Source organism: Cervus canadensis, chromosome 18 (genome assembly GCF_019320065.1).
Source record: "Cervus canadensis isolate Bull #8, Minnesota chromosome 18, ASM1932006v1, whole genome shotgun sequence".
In the NCBI taxonomy this organism is placed as follows: Eukaryota; Metazoa; Chordata; class Mammalia; order Artiodactyla; family Cervidae; genus Cervus; species Cervus canadensis.
Genome location: NC_057403.1, coordinates 8,565,180 through 8,584,374, shown reverse-complemented (window position 1 = coordinate 8,584,374; position 19,195 = coordinate 8,565,180). Strand labels below are relative to the sequence as shown.

Sequence of the window (19,195 nt, the reverse complement as noted above, 5' to 3'; positions counted from 1 at the left end):
CCAGAGGAGAGGAATTCAATCCGAGCCAATGATGAGGTTTGATCGCTTAGAGCTTTTGTGTAATAAAGTTTTATTAAAGTATAAAAGAGATAGACAAAGTTTCTGACAAAAACATCAGAAGGGGACAGAAAGAGTGCCCCCCTGCTAGTCTTTAGGTGAATGTTATATAGCTACTAGCAGGCTGCTAATTGGAGAAAGGAAATGTCTCAAAACTCAGAGATTGGCACCAGGCCCCTCACCCACAACATGCATTTTGAGATAACATTGGCACAAGGTGAGTTGTCCTGGGCCATAAAACAATTGACGTGAATCTTGAAGAAAGGCAGATTTCCAAGCAAATAAATAGTTTCATTAACATAGATTAGGAGAACAATTGTATGAGTAAAACATACTGGTTCGTTGAGCCATTATCGGTTCTGAGTCTCTTAAGCAAACCAACTTGGAGAAAGAGTCTAGGGTAAATACATAGTTCATTAACTTAGCTTAATAAAAACATTTCCATAAGAAAAAAATGTATTGGTTTGCTCAAGGTTTGGGAAAAGTTAAGTTCAGGTGGAACCAGGTGTCATCATAGCAACACAGAATTTTAAGAGAAACTTCCCATACAAAATTAAACTTTCGAATAGAGAAGGGAAAAATATCTAACACTTGTAGTTTGTTTCCTCCTCCTGCCGCTTAGAGAAAGATAAAAAATGTCGACACTTGCAGCCTATATCCTCCATTTGGAGACCTCTGACCTTCCTGCATGTTACCCTCTCAGTATGATAATTTCTAGGCCCATTCACTTTCGTGTTTAATTTTGTTTTCCCAACAACGGTGAGTATTTCTTGGATAATTCAGTTCAGTTTGTGTTACTTCTTCATATGTGCTAAATCCTCAGTACATCTACTCTTGGAATTTCGTGAAGACTTCCCCTCAAGTGTCTGGGCCAAAACGTTTTAAGGTAACACCACATCTGTCCACATCTGTGTGTACTGTCTGCATGGGGAACGTGGACAATTCACATGCAGCTTTCTTTCTCAGGGCACAGAAAACTACCGACTTCTTTTTCACTTTATTAATGAGGAAAGGCTTATTCTCACCAGCTATTTCTTCACCAAAGCACAGCTGGTAAAAGGGATGAGGGGATAATTTAGTTACATCAGTATGATATTTCATTACTGTCTAATAATACACATAATATCCAGGGTGCTGTGCAAAAACTTTTTTTCTTGTGATCACCAGAGAAATGGCAAGATGGAAAATATTTTTTCCTAGTATTGAGGCTGCAGAGCAGGGCCCTGTGGGTCTCCCAGGCACAGAGGCCTTTTTGGTTCCCATTTCTTATAGGCAGGACTGCAGTCTCCATGACCTTCTGTGAGTTCCAAAGGGCAGAACAGTTGCTAATCAAAGAAGGATGCTCACGCCGGGACAATCGTGTCCAACTCTCTTGTGACCCAATGGACACAAAATGGGTTGCCATTTCTTCTTCCAGGGGACCTTCCCGACCCAGGAATGGAACCCAAGTCTCCTGTACTGGCAGGTGGATTCTTTACCACTGCATTGATGAGGAGACCACCTAAGACCCTGCCCAAACTTAATCTTGCCACCAACCCCATCCTTTTACAACTTTGCAGAGAAAACAAGAAAACAAGACTGTTACTGCGTTGATCCTTAGCATATATCCCTAGCAGATGATATAACCTCCCCCTACTCACCAGAGAGGGGGCCTAAAGTGTTCCCTTTTAGACTTGCACATATATAAAGCCACTCTTACTCCTCCATAACTCTGTCTCTGTATTTCAAGTACTTCCATTCGACATTTGTGCACAGAGAGCCAAGATTTTGGCATCAGTATAACCTCCGGGTTCTGGTTCAACCCAGACATCTGACTTGTTGATTCAGAGGAACGTCTTTCAACACGTACTGATGTCTCTAAGATGTGACAGGACCAGACACAACACAGACCAAAGGAACATGCAGGGCCCCTCACCGACATACTAAGGTGCATACACCGAGGTTCTCAGGCCTTTCTTGTTGTTTTATTTTTATTGGGTTAATATTCCTAAGGTTCCATTTTTAAACTATTACATGTGTATTTATCTTCTTGACTTTTCTTGGTATTATAGCTTATGACGACAGAGTTGAAGCTTACTTCAGATCCTGTAATTATGGACAAGAGCAAAGATTAAAGAATTCTACCACTTCACTTCCAGGAAAAGGCTTACTGCCAAGAGCCACCCTTCCCCATTATCACTGATTTGAGACCCCCACTAGGCCCCCTGTTTCCCTGGGAAAAAACCAGACACACCCTCCACAAATTTCCAGTCTATGCCCTATCAGTGATGTGTTGTTGTTCCTGTTGTTTAGTCGCTCAGTCATGACTGACTCATTGCAGCCTCGTGGGCTGCAGCATGCCAGGCTTCCCTGCCTTTCACCATCTCCTGGAGTTTGCTCAAACTCATGTCCATTGAGTAGGTGATGCCATCTAACTGTCTCATCCTCTATCATTCCATTCTCCTCCTGCCTTCAATCTATCCCAGCCTTGAGTTCTTTACCAATGAGTCCGATATTTGCATCATGTGGCCAATGTACTGGAGCCTCAGTTTCAGCATCAGTCCTTCCAATGAATATTCACGGTTGGTCTCCTTTCGGATTGACTGGTTTGATCTCCTCGCTCTCCAAAAGACTCTCAAGACTGATCTCCAGCACCACAATCCAAAAGCATCGATTTTTCTATGCTCAGCCTTCTTTATGGACCAACTCTGACATCACTTTTTTAATCACACCCCAGGCTGACTACTGGAAAAACCATAGTTTGTCTACAGGGACCTTTTTTGGCAACGTGATCCCTTTGCTTTCTAATGCACGATGTAGTTCTATCATAACCTTCCTTACAAGGAGCAGTTGTTTTTTTACTTCCTGGCTGCGGTCCCCTTTAGCAGTAATTACAGTATTGAACTGGTTCCTCCGCCCGCCCCGCCCCGCCCCGCCCCGCCCCGCCCCGCCCCTCGGGCCGCGACGAGTCGCCCCGCCCTCCGCGCCGAGTAGCTCCGCCCTGCCCCTCTTGCCTCGCCGAGACGACCCGCCCCGCCGCGCAGCGAGGTTCCGCCTCACCTTTCAAAGGCCCTATGCTGGTCGGGCTTCTCTCCACCACCCACCCTCTGACGGCCTGGCCCCACCTCCAGGCCTTTCAGCTATTTGTCTGCGCGTGCGCGCAGCGTGACACCCGCGGAAGCGGAGAGCGGCGAGTGCAGGTTCCAGCTTAGCGTGAGTTTCTGACTTTGGAGTCGGACCTGCCTCTCGCAGTCTCCTTTTCTTTGTATCCAGGGTCTGAGGGTCGCTACTGACTCTAAATCCCCGCTCCCGCCCCACCACCCCAAGCAAATTCAGACGTCTCGGTAAGCGGCGAAGGGGCGCCTGCCTTTTGCTTTAAAGTCCGCACTGAAGCCGGTTCCTGCTTTTGGAACGCTGAAACGTTGCGTTTCGCACCTTTTCCGGCTTAAAACTGTTTACTGACCTCACTGACCCTTCTACCCTTTCTGCACCACATACAATTCTATTAGGCCAGGTGGTTTATTCGCTCCACGTTCTTCAGCCTCTCCTTCTCGGGCCCTGGAGGCCTCGCCAGCCGCGTTCTCTCCCCGGTCCTGGGATTCTGGAGAGCCCGCCCCGCTCCTGAGACCCCTATCCCTCCCAGCCCTCTGTCCTCACGTCTCCTCAGGCCGGTCCTTCTGCCCTTCAGAGTGACCTTTCCCCTGACCCCTGGTGGCGGGAGATGACCTCAGGCAGCCACGTGACACCCATGGTTCTTCGGCCCCACATACCAGGCGCTGGAATTTGGCTTTTGCGGGAGGGCCTTTCTTATTCCGTCTCCTACCCTGTAAATAGTGGGCGGAAGGCGGGATCAGGAGAAGCAGAGACAGTGACTCCTAGAGAAATGGAAAATTGAGAAAAGCTTGTGGGACAAGCGATGGCAGTGACGAGGATTGTGAGGAACTTGGAAGAGACAGCTTCATGGAAGAGAATGAGCCTTGTAGGGAGCGGGTGGGGAAAGGAGAGAAATTTAGAAAAAAGCAGGATCTCCGGAGAGTTAACGGTGAGCAAGGTAGGGAGGTGTGGTTGTTCATTCCGACTCTGTGCGAGCCCTGTATCTCCCAGAGTTTTCTCAAATCCATGTCCGTTGAGCCAGGGATGGTATCTCACCATCTCGTCCTCTGCCGCCCCCTTCTGTAGCCTTCAAGGGAGAGGGGCTGTAAATCAGGGGTCCCAAAGAGAGCGACAGTGGAGACGCAGTTCACAGAGACAGCCCGCGAAGGCGATACAAGAGTTGGGCCCAGAGCAAGAATATCCTGCTGGGAGAGAAAGGGGACTCCTAGTGATTGGAGGAGCTGAGAAAAAGAGCGAGCTGAAAGGAAGCATAGTCACTTGGGGTGCCAGAGAGTTGGCAGAAAGGGCAGGCAGAGGTGGAGAAAGAAAGGCAGAAATACAGGGAGATTGAGGATCACCAGGGAGGCTGGAGAGAAAGCAACTTGACGGGAACAGATGGCAGAGAGAGGCGGGATGGGAGGCAGGGAAGAAGTAGAGAGGAGGACAGGCTCAGCAGGAGAGCAGAGATGAGAGCAGAGAAAGGGAGATGTAGAAAGAAGTAGGGAAACAGATCAACCAAATGAAGTCGAAACAGCTAGTGTGCATGTGATGGTGGGGACTAGATCCAGAAGAGTGCTGAAGCGGTGGGGTAAGAGTTATTAAGTCATCATACATTGATTTTTGGCTTTAAAATCTAATGTAAATCTTGCTTCTTTAAATTATACAGATAAGAATGAGAATTGCAAAGCTTCTGTCTGTGAGGCATGTGTATTTTGTCATTATTTGTACTAAAAGAGCATGCACGTGTAGAGCCTGTTGAGGTGGGGACTGGGGCAGTGACTTGATTCTCTCAGGTGTGGGTCACCCCGTTCCCTGTTCCTGGTGAGGAGTAGAGGTTATGCGGAAGAAATGGGGCAAGAACTGACTGACTCTTACTACATGATACCTTTTCAAGGAACTTTAAACATGTTCTTTGTGATGGTTTTACTTTTGGCTTTCTGCTTTCTTTACATTTAATTATTTTTGTAGCTTGGGATAAAGATTTGTTTGTTCAATAGCGGCTTTCTTGTAAACAATTATGGAGATTTGTCTCACTTGGGACAACTTGGATGAATGTAGAGAATATTATGGTAAGTGAATTAAGACTGACAGGCAAAGGCTGGTATTATATGTCCTTCTATTATATGGAATGTAAAAAAATGAAACTCACTAGTACCAGGGGGTAGGATGGTGGTCATCTGGGGCTGGAAGGTCGGGAAGATGGGAAGATGTTGGTCAATCAAAAGCTACAGACTTTGAATTGTGAAATGAGTAAATGAGTGCGTCCTGGGGAGGTGTGTGCCACATGCTGACCATAGTTAATCCTGTTCTGTTACTGCATGCTGGGAATTTGTCAGGAGAGTATGTCGTCAGTGTTGTCACCACACACAGAACATGGGAACTTGAGGTGATGGATGTGTTGGTTAGTGGTTTGTGATAAATATTTCACGGTTTACAAACGTGTCACATGGTCACAGGGTGTATGGTTTATGTACACATAACCCTTTCATTAGTCAGTTCTCCCCCATCAGACACGCTCCTCAGGATCTCGTGTGGGGCCTCGCCCCAGGAATGTGCACAGGCCGCAGATGATTCCGATCTGGATCCTGCATTGAGCACCAGGGCTCTTAGCCTCCACTTCTGAGACTGAGATCGGGCCCTGGGGGAGGGGAGGGCGCTCTGCTCCGAGTGGGGCTGGACCAGGGCCTGCTGTGTGACCTCAAGGGCATCGTGGGGTCAGCTGAGGAGCCCCCTGCTGCTGTGTACGTGAGGCCTCACCAGGAGGGGAGTGTGATCCGAGAGAAAGTGTGGGAAAGTCCCGTGTTGGTCTCTGTGCAGGAGTTGCCTGTCCTGAGTCCCTCCTGAGACAGTGGCCACAGAGGACTGTCTGTTCCTCATGGTGAGGGCTTCCCTGTGTGTGTGCCTGGGGCTCAGGAAGGGGGTGTGTTGACTCTAAGCATTAAATAGCATATTTTCCACTTTCTTGATAGACCTCTGAAGACTTGTGTTGCCTGAGGAAGCCCTGAAGTTGAGGAAGAGGAAAGAACAGGAGTTAGGCATGGCTCTTTCTCAGGTAAGGTCATATTCAGCCTGTCCTTCCTGAAATGCCCTTCTCTGGACTCGCTAATCATGTCTGACTCTGGAGTGTCCTGTCTGACTCCTGTACATGCACGCTCACCCGGGGCCTTCCCTCATGGTCTGTCGTCTCCACTTAGATCCCGTCTCCCCACGACCCGGTGACCTGGCCCTTGTGAGGAGGCTCCCCTGGGCACCGTCCTGGGCAGGGCTTCTCACCCATGGGTTGGAGACGGGGTCTCAGTGCTGTTGGGCAGCAGGGATTGCTTAGGGCCCATCTGGATGCGCTGTCTGCTCTCTGTCAACCATGGTCAGGAAACTGCACACTAGACGTGAGATATTAACATGCACAGTACCTGCTAAAATCTGGAAAAGAGGCCAATAAAGGGAAATCAGATCTGAATTTTTATAGAACATTTAAAGCTAAATGAGGACCTCCTTGAATCTGAAGTGTTTAGAAATGGAATGGAAAGTTCAGAAACAGACCTCTCATCTAGAGAGTGTTTCATTACAGTGTCTACTTTAAACTATGAAATATAGTTTACTAATTATTTTTTCTTCTTTTTTGGCCACATGATGCAGCCTGCAGGGTCTTAGTTCCCTGAGGAGGCATTAAACCCAAAACCCTGTGGTGGAAGTGTGGGATCTTAACCAGTGAACTGACAGGGAATTCCCCCAACTTTCCTAATCTTCATGCACTATTTGGTCATGGAGTAAAATGATAAACATTGGATTTTGTTAATAACTACATCCCTTACATTAAGGATAAAATCATATTACTATTTTTTTTAATATATTTGTCAGCTGTACTGATCTTCATTGCTGTAGTGACTTTTATCTAGTTCTGGTGTGTGGTGCCCACTGTTTAGTTGCAGTGTAGGAGTTTCTCATTACAGTGGCTTTTCTTATTTTGGAACCCAGACTGTAGAGCGTGCTGGCTTCAGTAATTTCACCTGCTGGGCTCTACAGCTCTTGCTCAGAAATTGAGGCTCATGGCTTAGTTGCCCCTCAGCATGTGGGATCTTACCAGATCAGGCACCACAGGGGAAGCCCTCGTATTATTTTTTAAATCTTTATATTATTTTCTGCTTGTATTAATATATTTTTTTTGAGCTAGTATAAGATAATGTTGAGGACTTCCCTGGTGGTACAGTGACTAAGAATGTGCCTGCCAATGTAGGGTGCACGGGTTCCATCCCAGGTCCAGGAAGATGCCTCAGAGCAACTAAACCTGTGTACCAAAACTACTGAGCCTGTGCTCTAGAGCCCAGGAGCCATAACTCCTGAAACCCACACTCTCTAGAGCCTGTGCTCAAAAACAAGAGAAGCCACTGCAATGAGAAGCCCGGGCACTGCAGCCATAAGTACAGAAAGCGTGCTCACAGCAACAAAAGACCCAGCAAAACCAAAATAAATAAGCTTTCTAAAAGACAGAGAATGCTGACAAATTACTGAAGTGCAATTGATTCCTTTTTAATGTCCCAAAGATGCTGAAATACGCATGAATAAAAGAAGACATGAGTATCATCCCACAATGTGTCAAAAGGCATCTTTTTGGAGAAGGGAATGGCCACCTGTTATGCCCGATGTCCAAATCCCCGAGTGGGAAGAGAGAAGGCCTCCAAGACAATGCAACTCTCAGGAAGGGAAGTTTATTACTGACTTGAGCCAGGACTCTTCGCCCACAACCAACGCAGTGGTGCGGGTCAGAGAGCCCCGAGCCTAAGCTGTTACACAAATTTATAGGGTGAGAAGCGGATTGGTTACACGTTTGCAAAGCAATTTCATTGGTCAATACTTTCGTGCGCGCGGGACTTTCCTGGGGGTTTCCGCCCCATTCCTAATTTCCTAATTGGCAAACATCGGTGAAAGCTAATTGGTCCTAATTGGCAAACAGTGGTCATTGTTAAGCGAAAGCTGCCTGATAGTAGGAAGGCCTATTCCTAATCTAAGTTGCGTTACTTCTGCTCGCCTCACATTCCCCCCTGTCTGTTGTTCAAGTAGAGGAATCTTCCTCTTTTCCATCTTGGGCCGCTGACACTATAAGTGGACCCAGGAGGGTGGAAATTAAGGTAGTTGAAAACAAGACTCAAACCATCTGTGCTGGGCTTCCCGTTCTCTCTCTCTAATCAAGACCACCTCAGACAAGGAAGTCAAAGACTTCTCTAAATGACTGATTGATTATCTTACCACTCTTGTATGGTCTGCATAGAAACCTCGCAGACCCTACCCTGTTGGAGAAAAATCGAGTCATCTACAGCAGCTCGTAGGGAGGAAAGCCCTTGGCCTTGCAGAGATAGTAAAGCTTGGTTCTCCCATATCTGAGGTACTTGGCCCTGCAGGTTGCGCCACACTCGGGTCTACCAAATCTCTGTTTCCTACGTCCCATTCCCGGGGCCCATCACAAGAGGTTACACAGCTTCAGCTCCTGCAATAATCAGCAGGAGAATTAGGAGACCTCCCGGCAGACGAGTCAAAGGATTTGACGGGTGAGGTCTTGCCTTCCATTCTGCTCCTGTTCTTCCAGTGTGGCTTGCCGCACGTGATTGCAGTGAACCCAGGGTCCAATCCCGTCGACCTTTACAGCAGTAGGAGTGGTAAGGAAAACAACATAAGGGCCTTTTCATCTAGGTTCTAATACACACAGGAGGGGTCTTCCATACAGAATCTCAAAAGGGCAGCTTATAAGGGGTGTTACGTGCCTGAAAGAGTGCGAAGGGAAGGAGGGTCACCCAGTTCCCGCCAGTCTCTATTGCCAACTTCGTTCTGATTCATTCTCTCAACCTGTCCTGAGCTCTGGGGATTATATTCACAATATAACTTCCATTTCATCCCCAGAGCTTGGGCCAGCCCTTGTACAATCTGGCTCACAAAGGCAGGTCCATTATCAGAGCCCATAGTCACTGGCAGCTCATACCTAGGCACTATCTCCTCTAAGCTCTCCCTTCCACTCACCCCGAGAAGGTATCTACCCGAACCAACATATAGCGATACCTGTACTTGCCTGGCCTTACCTCAGTGAAATTTATCTCCCAGTGTTGCCCTGGCTCTTCCCCTCGGTACCTCGTTCACGCTTCGCAAGCCTGGATTATCTCTCGTCCAGTTGTATTTTCCTCAAACACTGATCAACACGCAGATTCAGTCCATATTTGCTTTCATTTATCTACTGAGTGTACCCAAGCTTCTTCTTCAGACTCTGGCATCTCAGGGGGAGGAGGGCGAGGGAGCCTGAAGTAGACCTTCACAGAATCATAGATAGTGCAGTCAGAGTGCCGATCATGATGATGCGGGCAAAGAGTCCCTTTCATACACCTCTAAATCCAAGTCTCTTGAGGACCTGAGAGGCATTGCTACCCTTCTCTTTATGCAACACAGACAGCACGGAATCAACAATAGTATGTTCAAAGCAGGCAAACTTCATCATGGTGTATGGTATCTGTCTCATCCAAAGAGGAGCAACCCCCTTGTAGAACGCCTTTAAGCCTTCTTCCTTATATATTTTGGGAGCTGCATCCCCCAGAGTGTTACCACATATGAGTGTGCATGAGGCCTTCTCTCTTCCCGCTCGGGGATTCGGACATCAGCCATAACACACCCACTCCAGTATTCTTGCCTGAAAATCCCATGAACAGAGGAGCGTGGCGGGCTACCTACCGTGAGGTCACAAAGAGTCTGCCATGACTGAGTAACTAAACAACAAAAACCTCCACACACAGCAGAGTGAGCTCTGAAAAACAAATCTAAACCTCTATTGACCTCCTGCAGATTCTTCAGTGACTTCCAGGTACTTTTGGAATAAAGTCCTAACAAAGACCTTGTAGAAAGCAGCCTCTACCTGGCATCACCCCTCTTTGTTCCCTGTGTCCCAGTCAGACTGGCTGGCTTTCTGTTCACTAAATATCTTCCTGCCTCAGAGCCAGCACTCAGGCTGTTCTCTCTGCTCGCAACACTCTTCCATTTCCCACCTTGCCAATCCAAGTGTTTCTTCCTCATGGAGACCTTGTCTGATTATTGATATAGGTCAAGACTTTCTGTTAAAACTTCTCTTAGCACCAGGCCTGTTTCAGAGCACATATTGCAATAGTAATGTTAAAATTATGGATGTAATTGGGTGGCTGGCTGCTAGATTGTCAGCTCCATCACATTTACTGCTGTATTCCCAGCTTGGAACCCAGACTTGACTCTCAGTAAATTTTGATTGAAAGAAAAAAGTAAAGACAACTCTTCCTTGTTTCAACCAGTTGTATGTTTATGTGTGCATGTGTGAGTGCATGGATCTGTAGTTCTATGGTTTTATTATGGAACATCATCTCATAAATACGGAACATCATCTCATAAATACGTTTTATGCTTTGTAGCAGTTACAATTGTATCTTAAGTGTTTTCCATGGCCTTAAGTTTTTTCTACCTCAGCACATGAGTGATGGAAATAGTGGTAAGATTATTGACATTATGTGGGTTGGTGGGGACAGGGGGTGACCCTATACAGTAACCATTTATCTGATAGTCATGTCTGCCTCTTTGCGACCCAATGGGCCATAGGCCTTCAGGCTCCTCTGTCCCTGAAATTCTCCGGGCAAGAATACAGGAGTGGATTGCCATGCCCTCCTCCAGGGGGATCTTCCCCATGCAGACATCAGCCCCATGTCACCTTCATTGCAGGCAGAATCTTTACTGCCAAGCCTCCAGGGAAGAACAGATACCTACATATTATACTGTATATTATACTCTTTCCTAGCATTCAGAAGGAGGCAGATAGTAAATTAATTTGTGAATATTTTTCTCTCTGTCTATAATGTCCATCATTTCTTGGTTGACAAAAGATCTGGGATTCTACACCTCCATTGCACTTCAGCTTTCTTGAACTTGTTTCAGGTATTCTCAGAAAACTCTCTGTGGATGCACTTTCCTGCTCTGGTACTTAACTTGTTGATTCTTTAGGTTGAGTTGTCAGTCCCAACCACCTGACCTCAGGTGCTGTTGCCTCATTTCTTAATTTCTTAGTTTGATCTGAGCAATTCCTTAGAATGACAAAGTTTTCTCCCAAGTAAGATGGACACAGATCTTTCTCTGATGTGCTGTTATGTTGATGATAAGTTCATCCATGTAAAGTCTTTAGAGTAATGCTTAGTGTGTACGAAGTGCTGAAACACCTGTCATCAGTGTGATGATGTCATAATCATCACAGTGTGTGTTCTTTTAAAGCTGCTGTGGACTTTGTCATCTCTGAAGACGTCAGTCTTGCTGTAACTCATCTAGATAGTGAATGTCACTTAGTGTGTAGAGTGTAACACTTCGGCATAGACAACTCACTGATTGAATTTATTTGTATATTCTTCATGTATTGTCCACACAACTGACAAATTCATATTGATTGGAAGATGTCATAATCTTATGAAACAACCTGGAAATTAGAGACCCACAGTTTGTTCCAAATAGCTTTTAATGGATCTATCAGAATATTACATTACCAGAACTTATCCTTACCCCTCTCACCTCTTCTCATTTCGTGTGAAAATGAGAATCCTCCTCAGCGCCTGTTAGTGAAATGTGCTTTCATTTCAGACACAGTTGACCATCGAGGATGTGGACATCAAGTTCACTCCAGAGGAGTGGGAATGCCTCGACCCTGCTCAGAGGACCTTGTACCGGGACGTGATGGAGGAGACCTACAGGAACCTGCTGTCTGTGGGTGAGGATCGCTTCCCTGTGAAGTTGGAATCTGGTTTGGGATATCTCTGCATTTTCCCTCTGTGTCTCTTGGGAGCCCGTTTTGCTTGACTAAGTTCATAGCCTTGTTGATTCAGACTTCAAAAAATTTCGTGATTGGCATCAGGAGTTTAAGCTCGTCCTTTCTTCAGGTGATCTGCGCACTGTGTGATACACAAGTTTTTCCACAGCTTGAGTATTTATAAAGCTGATTTCAAACTTTGAAATATCGAATTCCCTATTTTCTACCCCTGTATTCTTGGTTCAGTAGTTCTTGGAAAGGCACTAGATACATGCATGCCTGTGTGCCCAGTTGGTACAGTCATGTGTGACTCTTTGCGACCCAGTGACCGTAGCCCTCCAGGCTCCTCTGTCCATGGGATTCTTCCGGCAAGAATGCTGGAGTGAGTTGCCATGCCCTCTTCCAGGGGAATCTTCCCCACACAAGAATAGAACCCACATCTCCTGCATGGCAGGTGGATACTTTACCTTTGAGCCACTGGGGAAGCCCAGGTATATGCATATCATACTGTATATTATACTGTTTCCTGTACATTCAGAAGCAAGCAGATAAAAAAAAAAAAGAAGGAAGCAGATAGTAAATTGATTTGTGAATATTTTTCTGTCCTTCCAAAATATCCATCACTTCTTGGCTGACAAAAGAGGTGGGATTCTACACCTGGCAATGCAAGAGGCACAGGGTCTAGGTCCTCTCTAAAGCAGGCCTCTGAGCTTGCTTCTAACCTGCCTGGACACTGCCCTGACTGCCTGCTGTGAGTGCAAGGCTTGCAGCATCAGAGATAAGATAGGGGACAAATATTGAGATTGTTGAGCCCTTGGGGGGCCTGGCCTACTCAACCGCAGGCTTAACAATATTATAAGTTTTGTAAGACAAACAAATAGCATTAACATGCAACCAGAACTGCTATTTGCTCACAGGTTCCTGATGATATCAGTTAGTGCCCTGGGATTATAAATGGGAACCCAGAACTGCAATCTTTGAAGTCTCATGCATGAATGTAACACGCTGCCTGGGACCTTTTCCCCACTGGGTCTCCAGATGGGCTGTGTCCCGGGACTTCCCAGCACTATTTGAGTCTGGATGTTGGTCAGAACCCAATTTGGTGATGTATCTTCTGCTGTTTCTACTTCTCTTTGCTTTCATTGATAGCATATTGAAAGTTAGCTAGATAATTCTATAATAAGAATTTGTGTTATCTGTTTCTACAGAATGAGTGGCTTATTTTGTTAACAAATCTTTGAACCTGAGACGAAAGTGACAACTTTTACAAAACTTTAATTGGCCCTGTGAGCAGTATTTGTGAGACAAAATGCCACTCTAAGAAGAAAGAGGTTAAAGTTGAAGTTTTTATTCCCTAATGTGAAGATTCGCCTTTCTACTAGTTAGCTAATACATGGAATGCCTTCACTGGATGGTGTGAGAATTGGAACCTTAAATTAAAGAGGGCTGTACCCTTAGAAGTCACTGAATGTTTGTGATTCTCATCCGTTGAGAAAGGATAAAAATCTGCTTTGCTGGATGAGAGGCTGGATCCTTCTCTCTCCTACCATGAGGTACATAAAATGAAAGGGAAAGTTGCTCAGGCATGTTGGACTCCTTGCAACCTCATAGACTATAGAGTCCATGGAATTCTCCAGGCCAGAATACTGAAGTGGGTAGCCTTTCCCTTCTCCAGGGGATCTTCCCAACCCAGGGATCGGACCCAGACTTCCAGATTGCAGGAGGATTCTTTACCAACTGAACCTCTGTCATCCCCTTCTCCTCCTGGGCTTCAATCTTTCCCAGCATCAGGGTCTTTTCCAATGAGTTGGTTGTTTGCATCAGGTTGCCAAAGTATTGGAATTTCAGCTTCGGCATAAGTTGTAAGGGCTACTCTCTAGTTGCATGCGCGGGCCCCTCATGCCAGTGCTTTCTCTTTTTGTGGTATGTGGGCTCTGTACGTGTGTTCAGTGGTGAATCCCAAGCTTGAGAGTACAGGATCTTCAGTTGGGGCCCACAGGCTTAGTTACTGCAAGGCATATGGGAACTTCCTGGATCAGGTGTGTGCCCTGCATCAGCAGGCACATTCTTCACCTCTAAGCCACAGGGAGGCCCCAAAACTTGTTCCTTTACATGTATCTTGGAGCCAATGAACTGAGTAAATTAAGGTTACTGTATAGAATGGCAATTGCAATATTGTATGGCCATTATTTAAGCAGAGAATGTTTCATTTATTAATTCTTTGTTATTTAAAGATGACGGTCTTTATGTTTTACACAGTATAACTGACATGAAACGCTTCTTGTTATAAAATGCCTGTATGTCTATCTACTGATAGGTTTATTGGACATATTTAGAAAACTGTTCTTTCTTTTTTTTTAAATTATTTTAGGGAATTCCCTGACAGTCCAGTGGATAGGATTCAGCACTTTCACTGCAGTGATTTGGGGTTTAATCCATGGTCAGGGAACTAAGATCTCATAAGCCCCATGATGTGGAGGGGCAAGGGGACCATTTTAACAAATTCTTTATTTTCACCATGCAATATTTGTTGAACAGTTGTCAACTGCCATTTATGTTTTACAATATTCATTAGAATACTTCTTTTGGATTATTTACCATTACACTGTATTTCCTCTTTGATCCTTGCTTACTCAGTCCCTCAGTCCTGTCTGACTCTTTGTGATCTCATGGACTATAGCCCTCCAATCTCCCTGTCTATGGATTTTTACTATTTTTCTCCTCAATTATGAGACAAAAGTGTATTTACTACCAAGTAGAATGAGCTTTGAGGTCATGGTGGGAAAATACCTTTGTCTTTGAGGCCTGGCATGAGTTTGCATAAAATGAACATTTTCCTGATTGTGTCTTTGAAACTTGGCTACCCTAAAATTAATTTGAATTCTATGTGATTGCTGGTTTGTTTGTTTTTTAAGAATTCTATTCCTTTAGGGTTCCTTATATTTTTAAGTTCATCATTGGGAAGGTTCATAATTCTGTTCAGGATGGGTATGACTTTTGGTATAATATCATGTGCTCAACAAGAAAGAATTTATTTATGAACTGTAATTAATAGGATACCTATGGTTCTTTATATCTTGTAGGTTCGTCTTGTATACATATGACCAAGAAATTACAAGCAAAAGAAAACAGTGGAAAAGGAGAAATTTTGCAAAGAGTGATGTTTGGAAGAGCTGAAACCTATGAAACCAAAGATTTTTTCCTCTGGAAGATACAGGAAACTGTGCATGGTTTTGAGAGTCTGTGGACAGATGCTGAAAGAAATGACAAAGGAATGTCTATATCCCATAACAGAAATCTCACTGGTGGAAGAGATCATCAGAGTAGAAATGATGTAGGAGATAAGCCTGTTGAAATGCACAGATCAAGCTTTCATGATGAATTGCAGGTGCTTCAGTCTGAAGGGACAGTTTTTGAATATAGTCAAATTGTGACGAATATCAACAGTAGTGCCTCAGGTTTGCCACCTCAGAGAACTCGTAGTGTCTGTAAAGGCATTTCTCATAAACATGAGAATGCTGTTATGCGTCCCTCAGAACTGGCACCAGACCAGGAATCACAGAAGGAAAAATCTTACAAATGTGATGAGTGTGATATAACGTTTCTTCAGGACTCAGAATTCACTAGACATCAAAGAATCCATACAGGAAGAAAACCATATAAAGATGACGTGTGTGGCAAGGCCCTTAATGTGAGCCTTGCAGTTCATCGAACAAATCATACTGGAGAGAAGCCATATACATGTGATGTGTGTGGAAAGGCCTTTACTCACAGAGAAAGCCATGCACTTCATCAGATGCTTCATACTGGAGAGAAACCATATAAATGTGATGTGTGTGGAAAGGCCTTTACTTACAAAAAAAGCCATGCACTTCATCAGACCCTTCATACTGGAGAGAAACCATATAAATGTGATGTATGTGGCCGTGGCTATACTCGAAAGTCAAAACTTGAAATTCATCAGAGAATTCATACTGGAGAGAATTCTTATAAATGTGATGTATGTGGCTGTGGCTTTACTGGAAAGAGACATCTTGGAAGTCATCGGAGAATTCATACTGAAGAGAAACCTTACAAATGTAGTAGCTGTGACAAACGTTTTTTTACACTATCATCCTTAAATATACATCAGGCAGTTCATACAGGTGAGAAAGCATGTAAATGTAATTTATGTGGCAAAATATTCAGTTCCAGGGGTAAATTTGCAGTTCATCAGAGAACTCATACTGGAGAAAAACCATATAAATGTGATACGTGTGGAAAGGCCTTTGCTCGCAAAGATAGCCATGTACTTCATCAGATCCTTCATACTGGAGAGAAACCATATAAATGTGAAGTATGTGGCCGTGGTTATACTCGAAGCACACAACTTGCAATTCATCAGAGGGTTCATACTGGAGAGAAACCATATAAATGTGACATATGTGGCAAGGCCTTTATTATAAGTGGAAGCCTTACATCTCATCGGAAAGTTCATACCAGAGAGAAACCATATAAGTGTGATGTATGTGGCAAGGCCTTCAGTGTAAATGGAAGCCTTACATCTCATCGGAATATTCATACTGGAGAGAAACCATATGAATGTGATGTATGTGGTAAGGCCTTTAGTGTATATGGAAGCCTTACATATCATCGGAAAATTCATACCGGAGAGAAACCATATAAATGTGATGTATGTGGTAAGGCCTTTAGTGTAAATGGAAGACTTAAATCTCATCAGAAAACTCATTCTGGAGAGAAACCATATAAATGTGAAGTATGTGGCAAGGCCTTTAGTTTCAGTGCAAGCCTTGCAGTTCATCAGACCCTTCATACTGGAGAGAAACCGTATAAATGTGATGTATGTGGTCGTGGCTATACTCGAAAGTCAAAACTTGAAATTCATCAGAGAATTCATACTGGAGAGAATTCTTGTAAATGTGATGTATGTGGCCGTGGCTTTACTGGAAAGAGACATCTTGGAAGTCATCGGAGAATTCATACTGAAGAGAAACCTTACAAATGTAGTAGCTGTGACAAACGTTTTTTTACACTATCATCCTTAAATATACATCAGGCAGTTCATACAGGTGAGAAAGCATGTAAATGTAATTTATGTGGCAAAATATTCAGTTCCAGGGGTAAATTTGCAGTTCATCAGAGAACTCATACTGGAGAGAAACCATATAAATGTGATATGTGTGGAAAGGCCTTTACTCGCAAAGATAGCCATGTACTTCATCAGATCCTTCATACTGGAGAGAAACCATATAAATGTGAAGTATGTGGCCGTGGTTATACTCGAAGCACACAACTTGCAATTCATCAGAGGGTTCATACTGGAGAGAAACCATATAAATGTGACATATGTGGCAAGGCCTTTATTATAAGTGGAAGCCTTACATCTCATCGGAAAGTTCATACCAGAGAGAAACCATATAAGTGTGATGTATGTGGCAAGGCCTTTAGTGTAAATGGAAGCCTTACATCTCATCGGAATATTCATACTGGAGAGAAACCATATAAATGTGATGTATGTGGTAAGGCCTTTAGTGTAAACGGAAGACTTAAATCTCATCAGAAAACTCATTCTGGAGAGAAACCATATAAATGTGAAGTATGTGGCAAGGCCTTTAGTTTCAATGCAAGCCTTGCAGTTCATCGGAGAATTCATACTGGAGAGAAACCATATAAGTGTGTTGTGTGTGGAAAGGCCTTTAGACAAACTTCATCCTTTGCAGTTCATCGAAGAATTCATTCTGGAGAGAAACTGAGAGGGTAACATGCAGGAAGGACAGGGGTCTCCAAACAGAGGAAATAGGCTGCAAGTCTCTCTTAAAATTCTGTGTTGCTATAATGACACCTGGTTCCACCTGAACTTAATTTTTCTCTAATCTCGAGCTAAACCTCGAGCATTTTTCTTACGGAAATGTTTTTCTTAAGCTATGTTAATGAAACTATGTATTTGCTTTGGAATTGGCCTTTCTTCAAAATGATCCCTCCTAAGACTGTCATCAAATTTGACTGTCATCATACCATGGGCTGATGATAGCTCAACAAAACAGTATTTGTATCAGTTGTTTTATGGCTGGGGGATGACACATCTCTTGCCATCCTATCTCAAAAATGCATATTGTGGGAAAGGGGCCTGCTGAAACTCCCTCAGTCTTGAGGTGTCGCTCTTATCTGATGAATAACTTTCTAACCAACATAAAACAGCTTGCTAAAACTCGCAGGGGGGCACTCTCCATCCCCCTTCTGATGTCTATGTTGGAAGCTTTCTCTGTCCCTTTTTCACTTTAAAAACTCTGCTACACAAAAGCTCTTGAATGATCAAGCCTGGTCCCTGGTCCCAAAGCTAAATCTTCATTGGAGATCATGAATCCCACACTAGTCACAATAAGTTATCAAAACCTTACAAATGTAAGAGTTGTGACAAAGGTTTTAGTGCACAGTCAGCCTTAACTCACTATCAGGCAGTTCATCCAGGAAAGAAAGCATAGAAATGTGATGTATGGCTGGTACTTGAAATGACCATCATAGGAAGCATCAGATAATTCATAGTGGAGAAAACTGTTACAAATGGAACAACTGTGAGAAACAGTGCAAATGTAATGAGTGTGGCAAAGCCTTTAGTTAGAGTTCAGGCCTTATAATTCATCAGGGTATTCATACTGTATAGAAAGCATACAAATGAAATGAATGTGGCAAAGCTTCTATTTCATGTTCAGCCTTAACTGACCATTGGGCAGTTCATACAGGAGAGAAACTGAAGAGGAAAAGTTAAAATTTTACCTCCTTCTCCTTCTGCCTCTAACTCAGCTTGCTTCTTGCAAAGTCTAGATCACGTAGGTCTCAGAAAGTGGGGACTCACAATACTAGTAACTGGAGCTTATCCCATTCACCCTTGTCTTGCTGTTTGGACTCACCCTAGCCCCTGCAAACCTGCTTAATCATGCCTGTCCATGTATAAAAACTCTGTAACCCCTTTGTTCGGGGCTCAGAGCTTGGAGTGTTAACTCCTCTGGGCCCACCAGTGTAATAAACCTCAGTTCTCCAACTCTCCAATTGTGGTGCTTGCTTTCTTGAGTACTGGTTTCTGCAGCATTTCTGGAGGCCCCAGCGAGGTTCCACCCACACTGGCCCCTTGAGCTGCCAGACGGGTGGCTTGGTTGGGTCAGAGCAGAGGAGCCTGAAGTTGAATGAGGAGGCGCACCACCTCATGGTATTCCAGGTTCTCTTTCAGACTGGCATTCTGACTCCAGATGGCCAAACCCCAACCGGACTCACCAGGAACAGCCA

General features: G+C 44.4%; 1 protein-coding gene across 1 annotated transcript; it reads left to right on the top strand.

The window, feature by feature from the left end:
* The first annotated feature begins 3,118 nt into the window (after positions 1-3,118).
* Positions 3,119-18,953, top strand: LOC122420588 (zinc finger protein 665-like). Its single transcript, XM_043435846.1, is given in 5 exon segments — positions 3,119-3,249; positions 6,099-6,181; positions 11,749-11,875; positions 14,998-17,588; positions 17,591-18,953. Coding segments are annotated over 4 exon segments (2,757 nt in total). The 5' UTR covers positions 3,119-3,249; positions 6,099-6,166; the 3' UTR covers positions 17,615-18,953.
* Positions 18,954-19,195: the final 242 nt, after the last annotated feature.